Genomic DNA, 14789 nt, shown 5'->3' on the forward strand with positions numbered 1-14789 from the left:
GCTGCGGGGCCGCAAACATGGCGGCGACGCTCCGCGCCCGCTCGCTGAGGCACCTCCGCATCCGAGGTGAGGAGCGTCCCGCGGGCCGCCCCTCCGGCGCGGGCACCGCCACGGTGCCTGTCGGCGACTTCCCCCCCCCCCCCCCCCCCTTTCCTTTTCTCCTCCCTGTACCCGGCTTCCTCCTCCCCACCCGTGTAACGCGCTTCTCTCCCCCCATCTCCGCAGGTCGGAACGACAGCGGCGAGGAGAACGTGTCCCTCGATCTCAGCCGAGGTACGGGCGGGGCGGGGTCCGCCTGAGCCTCGCTGCGCCCGAGGCGGGCGGGGGGCGCGGCGGAGCGGAGCGGCCTGGTGGTGTCATGGGGCGGGCGCGGGGGCCGGGGCCGCCGCCGGGGGCTGAGCGAAGCCGCCCGCGGGTGGGAGCCGCTCTTCGGGTACCGCGGGGCCGCGCCGGGGCCGTGACCGGGGCCGCAGGGCTCCCTCCGCCTCGGCGTGCCTGCTGAGGCTGCTCGGCCGCCGTTGAGGCTGCCCTTGAAGCCCCTGTTGCTCGCAGACAGGGTTATTCACAGTGCCCGATCCTCGGGCTGATCGTGCCGTGCGCCTCCGAGCAGCGCCTCGGCAGCGGCGACTGTTCCTGTGTCCGTCCCTTTTTCGTGTATCCCTGGTTGCCCTAGGCCGGCTGGCCACCCCGCTTGACCTGAGCCTCTTCCAAGACCAGCAGCCACTCATCTCCCCTTTTCTTGTTAAATTGCTCCAAACATCCTCCCGTGCTCTCAGATCTGTCTTGGGGCGGGGGGGAGGAGGTGCGGTTAAGCGGAAGGAAGCGACGCTGATACCTGCTACACGCTAAGTTTGGTCTCCGGCGAGCAGGTACTCGTTTCCTACCCACCTGTATAGGGTACAAAATGTGATCTTGCCTTGCTGAGTACTGCGGTAAGGGTTAGACCCTCCCAAAGAGACGGGTAAAATCCAAAAAGCAAACGAGAATGTTACTGCTCTAGGAGCAGTGATATTTCATGGGACAGAGGATCCTGGTCTGGGAAGGGAATTAAGTTGGTTCTGGTGTGTAACTGTTCTGCTTCAGGAGATCCAGGATGGCTGTTACGCTGAATAGGTTCATTTTATGGGGAGGTAGGCAGGGGAATGACAAAATCAATGAGATAAAAGTTACCTGTGAAGTGGAAAGGAAGTAAAAATACCAGCAGTAGAAGTAGTGTTTTCAGCTTGGAATTGTTGACACAATATGCATCGTACTGTCTCTAATTCTCTTTTCCCACAAAGTAAGCTGTGTTTAGAATTATTTTATTAAGCCGTTCTACTGTGGACTGCAAGTTATCTCTGTGTATACATACCATATTTGCAAGTATGTTTTAATAACTGGGAATATTGCTGGTTTTCCTCAGTTTAAAGAAGCAGACTCTTCTTATTCTATCTCCCAATGGACATGATTGCTTTAGAGAAATGCTGCTTTTAAAAATTAAAACAAGTGAAATTTTCATCAGCAAAATGTGGAATGAAGGTCTTAATGGTTTAAGCACATGACAAAGTTATTACTGTCAGCAGTGTTATCTGTTCATGAAGTCTGCAGAATTAAGATTTTAATGAATGGGTTTAATAATTTTTTTTATGTTCTATAGCATACTGAAATGTTTTGAGGTGAACAATACACAAAATTAAATGCTGGAGTGGTAGTTTTGAGACGTAGTCTGTTTGAAATCTTTTAGTCAGAATTCAATAGGTGACTATCATTGTGATACTGATTTTTGCCATGAGGTGTTTTCAGCTGCCTACTGATTCCAAGAGATCTGTAGTAGTAGCAATACAACTATTACACATGTATCATATTGTAAAACAGTCTCTTAAGTAAGATGCAAACCACATTTTTAATATGCATTTTCATTTTTTAAAATTCAATTTATTTTGCACTGTGGCAATATATTCTGTATTTAAAAAAAAAAAAGAAAAATTATTGGGAAATCTAATAAGAAGCTGCTTTAAATTTAGACGTCAAAAACCCAATGGTTTTGGTTTTTTTGTTAGAAAAACTACAGCTGACTTATCAATAATGATATAGCACCGTATATCTGTGGTAGATTATAACTATTTTAATGAGAAAACAAAAGTAAGAAGCTTAAAAGTCTCAGCAAGATGTTAAATAAGCTAGATGATGACTGGATTTCCACAGTGAACACAATGAGTATTTGTTTGTCCAGCTGTTACAATAGTTATGTAAGCAATTATTTTAAATATTTTGTCACCCTAATTTGGTACTAATAGCACAATGTTTTGATTCACTGTGTTGTGCAGATCACATAGTTTTCCACAGGACTCACGTTTGCATTAGCTTGAAAGAATGTTCTAATGGTTTTTGTTTCCCTGTACAACTGAACTTTGTGTTGATTAATGTGAAATATCTGATTTGGGCAAAGTAGAGAATCACCATAAACAGAGCCTCAGCCATATGCTTCTAGTTACAGAGGCCTCTTTGTTACAAACACAAGAAATTACGTTGGAACTGCCTTATTTTGAATAGGTTCCTGTTAGTAATGGTTATGACTTAGCATACGGGTTAGACCTTTGTTCGTCCATACCTGTGGACTGTATAGTGACTTCCCATGCGAGAGGCCACTGCTGTTATTAAGAATTTCAGAACAAAAAATAGATGTGGGGAGAGCACTCCAGTTTGTACTGCTCTGAGTTCTGCTTCTTCCTGGCTTTTTGAGTAGTAAGGCTTGAGGAGCACCTTGCTGCTTGCAGCGTTATCTACATTTCTCTGCATGTGTTTAGTTTGCTCTTTTCTTTGGTCCTGTAGTCATAGAGCTGCTCATGTTTTCCCAGAAGACACCAATCCTTTTACAAATTTTTACCATGGTTGCTAAACTGGATTTACTTTTTGGAGCTCCTTGGTGCTTTGCCATTTTAAAAATGATACATTGTGTTTATGAAACACATTTTCTATGATGTTGAATGCTACATTTTGTGTGTTTGTGTAGCTATGTGTGAGCTTTCTGTTTACGTTTATTAGTCTGGTTAAAGATGATAATATAAAATAATTATGTTTGTTTTTTGTTGTTTTGGTTTTTGGTTAGTTGGTTGGTTAGTTGTGGTTTTTTTATATGTGTGTGCTGTTTGTTTTGAGATTTTTGTATCTGTTTTGCTTCTGAGCCACTCAGCCCTGCCCATCTTCTATGGGAATTCAGATAAATTTTTTTTAAGAAAACCACTTTGATTTTCTTCAGTTTTGGAAAAATTGTCCCCAGGATAAACATTTTTGTGTTTAATGTTGGTATAGTAAGAAAAAGTGATGCAGATGCAGGGTAGGCTCATGGCTTTTGTCTGCTTAGGATCATATGTCATGTATTCTGTTGATTACAAAATTGCAATTGATAATTGGGATTTAGAGCGCTCATGTTTTGGCCTTGTGTTATGTTACCTGCTCAGAATAGAACAGAAGAGGAAAAGGAGGACAGACCCATCACCAGTACAACTCCCACTGCAGTCATCTGGAAGGAATTAGCAGTGGGATGAGAGAGATTGGTTTAATTAGACTGCTGAAATCAAGCTCATAACTTCCTAAGGCCAGAAATGACAATTGGAGGTAGCAACCAGATTACTACATTTGGTAGGAATTTTTCCACTGACTTTAGCCATGGTTGTATATATAACCATAATACAAATGTTGTGCACCTTTTCATTGTTTCTGACTGTTTTATGGACTGTTTCATTCAAAACTGAATCACAGAAGCATATATACCTCCCGGAGCTCTGGGCACTGTTAAGGGCGTGTGTAATCCGCACTTCATTTGCTCCTAAGTTTTTGTAGGGAGGTTGGACTACATCACCTTGAAAGGTCCTTCTCAGCCCAAACCATTCTGTGACTCTTTGCTCACCTCTGTAACTGAATCACCTTATACTGATGGGTGACCAGCACCTCTTCCTTTGTTGGAATTTTGGCTGTTGTCCTTGGGTCTTGAAGGCCTAAGTAGTTTGGAACTTGGCTAGTTGAGGGCAGTGTCATCGTTCACTATCTGTAGTCAGGCTCATCTTCCTTCAGAGGATCCCTGTTTTCTTGGAATCCTGTAGCTTAGAGGTTGCACTTGCTATTATGAACTTTTCAGAGCTTGTTTGCTTACCATTCCAGGGGTGCCAGCTCGTACTGGAGCTGAGCAGAGTGCTGTTCGTGTCTGTATGTGTTGATTTCCTCCTTTTTGAAGGTAACAGTCTTCACTTGCAGATAGTGTACTCTTTAGGCAACTGAAATGTACCTATCCCAAGCATTAGTATTTTCATTTATTATTCAGAAACATGCATTATAAGATTCCACTTTGGTTTATCAACTTTTCTTGTACAGACAGTTCTCTCTGTTTGGTAGATGTTAAGTCTTCTGACTAACATAGGATATACATGAACAAAGCAGCAGCTGAGAAAACTGTTTTGTTTTTTTTTTTCTCCTTGAGACTAATATCACAAAATTGACCAGTGTTATCTGAGAAAATACTCTTTTTCCTATTTTGCCTTCATTTCCTCCTGCAGTGTAGGTGATAATAAAACATAAAGGGGTTCCATTTAACTTCATGAAGTCTAAATGATGTTACTTTTCATTCTGTGCTTGTAGAATTTTAAACCGTGTAGTATTTGACTCCATGTTCCCACATGGTAAATCATAATGCATTGCATGCAGGGCAGACATCTTGGGATGCTATTTGCAGTTTGCAGCCCACAGAAATGTCGGGCATTTTTAAGGGTTATTTGTGGGATAGTTAAAGAAGACTGCATGAATTTTGTTTCCAAAATCAGCATGAGATTTGATGACCATACTGTTTCCAGCTTCCTTCATCAGTGTGGAAGAAGCTGGGAGGAACAGAGCACACATGTGATACCAAAAGCTTGAGTAGTGGGGGAAGGAGAACAAAACCTTTTCGGATTGCTTGCAGTGTTGCAGTAGGGAAACCACTGCAGAGATGGCAGCTGGTACATACTTTTTGATGGCTCAGAGGCAGTTCTTCCACTCTAATGGCAAGTCTGTTAAAGAAAGCCTTTAGGTGTTTTTTTTGTATACTCATGGGAAATGTGGCCTGGAAACGTGGGGAAGTGAGGCTCCACCACACCATAGGAACAGTGTTTTTAAAATAGCCAAATAATCAAAATATGTAGGCGCTTTTCACCCTCACTTTGCCGTGTGCCATCATTTTCTTGGCTAGCTATAGCAGGATGTTGTGCTTGACCAGGTCACACAGAGCAATGCATGCTTTTTGCTCCTTTGTTTGTGAATCTGTAACAGAAATTTTAACAGTTGTAAGAAGGTAATTAGTAACATTTTTTTATTCAGTCTCCTGAGGCACAAAGTATGCAACAATGCGGCAAAAACTGTTGGAGAAACCTCTTACTTTGCTGACCAAGAAATGTTATGCTGCATTATTTCTGTACTTAGAAGGGGTTTTTTTATCTAGGGGAAGCATAGAGAAAGTGATCAATGATGGTGGCCTGCTAACTACTTTGGCAATCTGTGAGCTTTTGCTAGGTTTTAAAAGTAGGAGAGTTAAAGTGCTGAATACATGCACTTGAGAATTAAGTCCTACACTTAACTTTCCCGTCTGCTCTTGTGCTTTAGTTGACTTTTGTTTTGGAATTGTATAGTGAGTGCATTGTCCCAGTTAAAATAATAACACTTTTGTACCTTTGGCTTTGCTTCCTAAGCACTGCTTTTATAACCTTAAGACTTCTCAGAATTACTAAGGTGGTGTGTGCTTAAAATATTTCCACTTTCCATATCTTGAAAACAGGAACAATATTTTTAATGAAAGAAAAAAAATTTAGCAGAAGACCACTTTAAAATCATATAGCTTGCTTACCTATTGTTAAGATTTCTCTAGGAATTGGGTACTACCCTGTCTTTGAAGAGCTGCACTCACATCTATCTTTAAAGTTTTTGTGTAAGCACCTCTAAATTGCTTTTGTGTGAGGGTTCTTTGTTCTTGCTGCTGTGGTCAGAGAATAAAATTACTGTTCGAAAGATCTTGTACTTTCTGTTACAAGAGATTGTTCTGTGATTTGGATCAGTATCAGTATACCAATACAAACTCCTTCTTAGATGTTTAAGCAATCCTTAAGCATTGTGTTTTCATGACTTTCTTTAATATGCTTCCTTCCTCCCTTAGTGCTGAAGTATCAAAATCTCCTGCTGCCTTCTTGATATATTCGAGTCTTTGTCATAAATGTTATTCAGGTTTTGTTGTTGTTGCTTCCCAGTATCCTACTTAGAGATTAGAGCAATGCTTAGTTTCAGCTTTTTTTTTTTTTTCTGTTAGAGCCTATCCAATGTAGATACTGTGTAAAGGAACACACCCCTTGTCATAAATACAGTAAACAGGGAAGATCTATCAACCATCTTCTGTCCATAAAGAAATGCATTGCTTGCCCAAGCTGTTGACTTTCATCTGTACTTTAACAGTTATCTAGCAACCACAGGAGTTTTACCCCAATAACATAGAAGAGATGTTTAACATCAGGCATGGTTATTTTTCTTTAAAGTGAGAAGAAGTGGAATAGTCATAATTAAAATTGCAGGTTTCCTACTCCTCATAGCTATACAAACTAAGACACTGCGGGAAAGAGCGATGCTCAATAGCTTTACAGGACAGCTTAAGAACTGATGTTGAAATGATAACTGATTTGGGGAAATGTACTGAAAAATCAGATAGATTTTTCTTAACTTTAATACTAATAGAAACTCGTTCCGAGATTTCTTTTTAAAAACAGTAAATGGCACAAGTCATCTACTTTTAATGCTATCTTACTTGCAACTAAGACAAGAGCATGCGTCTTGAGGCTTAGATAACTACACAAAAGATCAGATAAAGGAAGAAGTTTGCAGTTCTTTGGAAATGTTTTACCTGCACGCAGGCAGGCGGATGCTTAGAGCATAGCACAGGTGAATTCGCACGCTGAGCCGTGCTCCTGTGAATAGTTCTGATACGGGAGCATAGGAGACATAACACTGCTACACCAGTGCTGGCTGCGTTTTGTCAGTTTTTTAACTGGAGCACTTGTAACTGTAACTATAAAATGTATCTATTCTAGTTTGAGTCTATAATGTTGGTATATTTGTATGTGTTGCAGAATTTTTTTTTTTTTTTTTTTTCATTTGCTTGTCATCTGGTGTGATGATGGAAAATTTTGGAAGCAAAACTTCAGAACATGATTAGTGAAAAGTGTATTCATGAAATCTTTGCATTTGACGTAAAGGAGGAGCACTGATAAAGGTGCACAGCTGAGAAAAAGCAGTAAAAGAAAAAACAAACCAAACACAAAACCCAATCTCAAAGAACAACAAAAACAAAAAAATACTTACAGTTATATTTTTTAGTTATGTGGCTGAATTTTATTAGCACATACTTCAAAGCTTTCTAGCTGTCAGTGGTGGCCTGCATAAGTTTGGGTAAATAAATTCTACCTGAACAGCAATAGGCTTTGAATCAATGTTGCTCAGTAAAATATTAACCTGAGGGATAGCCTTTATGAATGTTTCCCTTAAAGAGGAGATTTTTTTTTTTTCCTAAATTTACTGGGTTTGTTCTTCACTAGACTTCTCTAAGCTCATTTTAGTTAAACTGCTGTTTACAGATATGGGTTTCACTCAGATGCCTGCTCCTGCGACATTTCAGAAATGCAGCTTAAAGTTTGATTTTTTATTTATTTTTTTATTTATTTGCTTGTTTACTAGAAATGTGCTGAGATGTGAAATGAAAATTCTAAATTCTACTTCAGTTGGAAAAAAAGGTTAGAGAACCATCATGCTGTTTATAAATTATACTTTCAGTAACCATTTAAGCCCAAGAGAAAAAAGGTGGCAAAATGGTAAAGATGACTGATACTTGCCATCTTTGAAATGGCTCCCGTGAGTTAGCAGTTGTTTGGCTGAAATGAAGTAAGTTCATCTCTGTGCCCTATTTGCATAAGTTTTCATTATGAAATGAACTACCTCCATTGATTTGAGACTACAGAATGATTGGTAGGAGATATTGAAGCATAGAGTTAAGGTATTTAAAACAAAACAATATGGTCTTGATTTATGGAAAAATACGCAATAATTGTTAAGAATTGCATATTTTAATAATTTCATTAATCTCTTCATGTAAAGGTGTATGGTGAAGAACACGGGGATTTTGTTTGGCTTTTTGCAGCTGCATAGAAGATTGGTTTCCTGCTTGAAGTGTACATAGACTATAAATAAATATATATATTTAAAAATAATTACTTCATAAAAATGGAGGACTATCAAGAACAGCTGTTGCCTAGAAATTACTTTTTTAAAAACAAATTATTAAATCTGTAAGTAATCTTACTCCTTTGTTACCTCCTGGGTATCAGTTAAGTCAGAATTCAGTTTGAGCAACCTCATATCTAGAGAATTTAGAATGTGTTCATCTCCTTTTTTATGCAGACCATATGTGTGTATCATGGGTAGACTTCTGTGTTTTTTCCATGAAGTACAAAAAATGAAATAGAAAAAAACCTTGTTGCTTCTATAGATGTGGCATTTGCAGCTCAGTTTGTCGCTTAGCCTGTAAATTCAGTGGGATAGGTTTTTCTAAGTTGAGATTGACCAATAGATTAGGTGTCTTCTGCCTTTCAGAGAATTGTATTTAGATCTCGTGAAATCTATAAATATGACTGACACTTCCTGTCCTTTTTCAGGAGAAAAGGTAGAAGTCTTCAGTGGTCACAGCGAAGTGACTGTATTACCTTTGTGAAACAAGGATATGTCCTATTCCTTGGTGTGAGGGAATGAAGCCCGCAAGTATCATCAATCAGCACTGTTTTGAAATAATTCTGGCTACAGCATTTTAGGATGCGGAAATTAGCGCATGATATTTGCCGCAGTTTAAATGTTTCCTGCTGCAGTCAGTGCTGTTTGTGAATAACTTGTAGCTTATAGCTGTGTTCCTGTGTTAATGTTTAAATTTGAATGTGTTACTACTTTGATGTTTCCATGTCATGCAAATTGCCCTTCATGACTTGACGGGCAAACTGGGTGATCCTAAGTCTGCTAATGTTGATGGACTTCTTTTGTGATACCCTATGTAACAGGTTATTTCTGGGGACAGCGACTACTTCCTGACAGCTTTGAGTTTATTAGTAAGAACCATGTAACATTCATGCTTTCAAGTTCTTGAACATATTAAAATGATGCAGAGAAGAATTAGTGAGAAAATAGAATAGGATCATATTTCAGTATGATAATATTCAGAGAAATATGTGATCAAAATTCTTGAGTAGTTTTGAAAGCAGATTTGCGTGGTCCACTCTCCAAATAGTTGCAAGATGTCAGAAAGGCGCAGCATTTTGTTAAAACAACTGAAAATTATGACCATCCTGTTACTTCTACATGTAGAAGTGATGGCAGAAAACAAGAAAACGGGTTGGAAGAACTAAAGATCATTTTCTAAACCATTACAATAAACTTACATTGACCATTCAAATTCCTAGTTGATGTTCTGGGAAGTATTAATTTGATTTGTGTACTGACATAAGCAATTTTGTAAATCTGGGAAAGGCTTTTACTGGCTGTTGACCATAAGAACAGTTATATTGGGTCACTCCAGCCTTGGCAGTTGTTGATAATTGTTGCAGAGAAAAGAGCAGAACAACAGGGCAAACAAATGCATAGTCACAGAGTTATGGAATGTTCCCCAGCCTCCAGCATTTTGACCCTCTGTTTTTGTCTCTTTTTTCCTTTCCTTTTTCCTTTAAACATCTAAGCTTTTTTGAAAGTTGAGAGGAAGTTCGTCCTGAATTTAACTATTCCAGAATAATTTACATTTGTATATTATTAAGTGGTCATGATAGAAATTTTAAGAGATTATCATTCCAGTTTGGTTTTAGTCATGATAATATGCAGTAGTTACAGTTTTGTATCTTGTAGTGCAGAGAGATGACATTGTGGTGGGAATTTTTTGAGGGGTGAGAGGCAGGGGAACTGGGAATAAGTTTGTAATCTACAAAGACTCAATACGTATCAAGAATTATTGCTGTGATTTTTGTCATCAATATCATGTCTTCCTGGGACTTGAGGATATAACAGTAAATTTAAATGGAGGACTAAATAAAACATTTTCTCTCTATGAATCGACAAGGTTTTTTTTAAATAATCGTGTTTTTTAATACGCCTTGGTACCTTATGTAGTCTTAACTAATACTATTTAATACTATTTTCATAGTTGGACTTTGAGGAAGCTGGACACTAGATTTTATATCGCTTCAAAGTAAAGAATAGTTTGTTTATCAAAAACTATAGGTAATTAATGTTCAAGTCAGCCCTATAGTTATTCTTTGGAATGATCCTTCAGGTTTTTTTTTTGTTGTTGGAGAGCTCTTAACATTTCAGTTATGGACCCCATTTTTTAGACGTTTTAGCAGTATAGCAGTGCTGTTTACAGAGCTGCCATATATAATAATACAACATTTTGGAAAGTAGTCTGTTTTGGAACTGGTCTTCAAGCTGACTGTAAAACCAGACTGTTTATTTCCTGCCACTTTTTTATATTTAAAAAAAAAAAAAAAAAAAAGAGTCCTTTAATTTACAAAATTTATCCAGATCTGCAAAAGAGAAATCTGTACAGTCACAGTAGGCATTTAAATTTTACTTTCTTACTTTCAGGAGCGCACATGCGCCAAAGTAATCCTGATACATGATTTCCTATTTATCTGAAGTTCTAGTGATTCTAGTGATTACTGGATCCTACCTTGAATATGCTGTCTTTTCCACTGATTTCTAGTTCATATGCATTTTTGTATATGTGATGGTTAATTTCTGCCTGAATGATGTAGGAAGAGGAATGGTTCTGTGACTTTCTTTGCTGACTGCCATGGAAGAGAGGATGTGTACTTTTTTCCATATTAGTGAGGCAGTTTCATATATTCATGGCTTTCTTAAGCAACAGTCTGAGTTCTTAGTTTTTGTTTGCTTTCTGTTTTTGTGAACATGAGTTATTGGAACTTACCTATATTCAAAATATAGTGCTCTTTGTATGGTTTCCCCTGAAAACTGTGGGAATCAAACTGAATAAATCTCTAGGTGCATTCTGCTGAAATCACTCTTTTAGTCATAGGTACTTTTGAAGGGGTTACTGTCAATTGTTAAAACTTGATATATGTGTGGATTTTTTTAATCTAAAATTTTCAAGTCTTATTTGGCAAAACTTTTACAGTACAAAGTATTTCCCACATTATGGCTTCAAGTGTGAGATCAGAATTTTAACTATGACTATGAATTTTAACTATGATCATAGAGGATATCTGTTTGGCTTAGTATTCAGTACAATTTTCAACATAACTACATTAACTTGATACTACAAACAGACAGGATTTTATGTTTTTACACTATAAATTGAGACATACCTTGAGCCCAAACATGTCTTACTGTGTTTTTGAAAATCACACATTGAATATAAAGTGTTCACGTGCTAATTTTTTTGAATCTGGCAAGGTAGAGTTGATGTGTTGATACAAATAATACAGGAGTGTTCCGTGTTGCGGAGTTTGCTTTTTTTATGTATCTTTGTCATCTTTCATATTCTCAGGTTTTCTGTGCATTTCCACCTTTTGAATTAAATGTAAAATAAGAATAATATCAAGAAGATATCAAGAAGACTACACAATTGTCCTGATTCTTTTTTTTTTTAAGACATTGGTAATGGTAGAATATGACTTGATTGATGTCTCTTTTCATTATTAAAGGTCTTGATTAAAGTGTGTTTTATGAGGCTGATTTCTTACCACATAGTCTTACAGAGGCATCTCTAAGTAACTGATTTCTAATGTTTCAGTGCTTCTAATAAGTGATAACTTGTTTCAGTGGAAGTGGAGAACAATGCATTAATGTTTCTAGTTGGTGTATTTCACTCAAATCCCTTCATTTTGGCAGTATGTAGTTTAACGAGCTACTAAGAGCAGCTTAACAATATGCGATTGCACGGCATTTACACTTAAAAAATATCTAATAAATGTAGAGATGCATAGGAGGTTCACCAGAATTACCCACTATCCAATCATTACTGTGATTCTTTCAGTAAGAGGAAGATACCTCTTGTATTATTAGTCAATAGTGAGATGCTCGACTGTAGTGAAGTACAACTTCCTTCTTTAAAGGAAGCATTTAGAAGCATTTAATTTTTTATTTCACTTTTTGGCCTTGTGATTTTAGTAGGTGTAACATCAGCTGCTAGTGCAGCCTCTCACTTGAGAGTTACTGTGTGTGTGTATATATATAGACATTGGCTACTGTGTACTGTTTTAGCACCAACCAAGTGATGCATATAATACACACTCTTCAGTTTTAAGTCATGCCTGACTTCAGAGTTACTGAGTTATTTGTGTGCTATAGGCTAACATTCCGTTGTTTTGTTTTCTTTTTTTTTCTTTTCCATTCACATGTGCATAACGGAACAGCAAATTGGTACGCTTCTAGCATACTGAATGTGGTCAAACAATGCTGCTAAATCTGTCAGCCGAAAGGAGTTGTCACTTGTGCTAATATAGCTATTGCTGGTTCTATTTCATCCCTGCATTAGATGGAGCACTAGCTGTTTTGTGTAGTGGGACTTCTGTCATGTTTTTTTCTGTCTGGAGAATGGGATCTGTCAGAATGCATCATGGTTCTCACTGGGGAAAAACAATGTCACAGTCCTGAAGGGGTGAAAAAATGAGTCAAACCTTAAAAAGTCATGAGAGTTTAAAAAGCAACACAACATTGCAGGTTTTTAATATACAGCATATGTGAATTACTTTTAGGCATAGAGAATTGTGGAGTTCTTGCGGCTAGAGTTTTAAAAAACACCAGCTTTGCTCTGTGCTAAAGGTTATAATTTTAAGTACAGGGTGTTAGTGCAAAGAATTGTAGGTGAGAAACTGCTCAGTGTAACAGAAGGAAACAGAACAACTATTGCTTCTTCAAAGTTTTTGCTTTCCAACAAAAAGCAGACAGAGAAAATGATAATGACGAGCAAACTGAGCTATTGCCGGAGGACACAAGTGGGCTGACTTGCAATATTTATACGTATCAACAAATTTCTAGATGACATTTGAGCAAAGTGACTTTGTGTACAATAATTGGGAAACACTTGCCAGTTTTAAAGTCCAGGTAAAAGGAAAAAAAAAAAAGGTGACATTTTTCTGCTGAATGTCATGTGGAACAGCTATGTCTTGCTTCCACCGCTCCATCTGTGAATGACACAGTGGCACAGCTACTTCTGAGTGGGTTTTGTATGAATTGGGTACTCAGTTTGAGTCAGTAGCTCAGTAGAGAACTAGTGTAGTCAGAACAAGAAAAGGATTCTACTGAGATACTTGGCAGGATATTTTTATTGTGAATTTGAAGATGGGTGCTGAAGTAGTGTAAAGGATAAGGCTGGGACAGGAGAGGGAAGAAAAGTCAGGTAAGGGGTTGTGCATCTCCTGGCAGAAAAAAGCTGTAAGATCAATTTAGTCATTTTGCACAGCTCCACCCTCAGAAGCACCATGGGAAAGAACATGAAGATATTTGATTGTTGCTGTGGGCCAGCTGGAGATCATAGAATCGTTTTGGTTGGAATAGACCCTTGATCATCAAGTCCAGCTGTAAACCTGACATCACCAAGTTCATCACTAAACTGTGTCCCAAAGTGCCCCGTCTGTGCATCTTTTAATTACCTCCAGGGGTGGTGACTCAACTACTTCCCCTGGGCAGTTTGTTCCAGTGCTTGACAACTCTTTTGGTGAAGAAACTTATCCCAATAACAGTCGGCATATCAGTAATAAATTGAGTCAGGAGACAATAGACTTTTGAGGGGGGTCTTAAAATAGTAAGTCGCTTCTCCTCTCGATTTTTTTGTTTGAGACACAAAACAGGAACTTCTGAGGAGCTAGAGAGTAAGAGCTGGGAGATCTCTGCAGCTGTTGTATGAACTGGGGTCCTTAAAACAACGCATACAGCGCCAACTAGCTCAGTGGGCTAGAGCATGGTGTTAATAACACCAGGGTTTTGAGTTCATTTCCTATATGAGCCATTTACCGAAGAGTTAGAGTCAGTGATTCTTGTGGGTCCCTTCCAATTTAGAATATTGTGAATCTGTGAAACACCAACAATAGCTCCTTCCTCTCCCCCCACAACCCCCCCAAAACAAAAAAAAAAAAAAAAAAAAAAAAAAAAAAAAAAAAAACCACCAAAAAAAAAAAAAAACCACCCCCAACAAACCAAAACAAGCAGAAAACCAAACAACAACAAAGCCTTTGTCAACAACAAGATGAGCTGTTAACCTTGACAATGAAATGTTAAGGCTGTGATATTTCTTTGGAAGATCAGTCTGTGATTTTGCACTATGCTTTTTGCTGTCTCTGCATTACTCAGTATTTTATAGTGCCTTTGTAAGTATAGTGCCTAAGGAAGATGGACAGTGCGGGATCTGATCTGTGATTACAGGAAAGCCACATGGCTTAGATTTTAGAATCCAGAATGTATTTAGTCTATTTCCAAGCCCATTTCAATATGAAGGACAGACCAGCAGAAGACTGAATCGCTACATGAGAAGTCATGTTGGTTTGTTTAAATTCTTTTATGTCTCTGAAGTGAAGTTTTCTTATGCCTGCCTACCTTTCTTACTGGCTTTATGTTTACTAAAAATGAGTCATCCTTGAGTAGGTAATACAAATTTTCTTTTTCTTTGTAATGTATGATGTATTTGCAGAAGGAAAAAGACAACAAGTCTTTCCTTGAAGTTAGTCTATCACAGTTATATTCTTAAATTTTTTATA

At 38.3% G+C, this 14789-nt stretch overlaps 1 protein-coding gene across 1 annotated transcript in view; it reads left to right on the forward strand.

The window, feature by feature from the left end:
* Positions 1–14789, forward strand: part of RICTOR (RPTOR independent companion of MTOR complex 2) — an 84734-nt gene continuing 69945 nt past the window's right edge. The window contains exons 1-2 of the mRNA XM_040089664.2: positions 1–66; positions 226–273. Coding sequence (XP_039945598.1) covers positions 18–66; positions 226–273 — 97 coding nt within the window. The 5' untranslated portion in view covers positions 1–17. The remainder of the gene's footprint in view (positions 67–225; positions 274–14789) is intronic.

Source organism: Hirundo rustica, chromosome Z, assembly GCF_015227805.2.
Source record: "Hirundo rustica isolate bHirRus1 chromosome Z, bHirRus1.pri.v3, whole genome shotgun sequence".
NCBI lineage: Eukaryota > Metazoa > Chordata > Aves > Passeriformes > Hirundinidae > Hirundo > Hirundo rustica.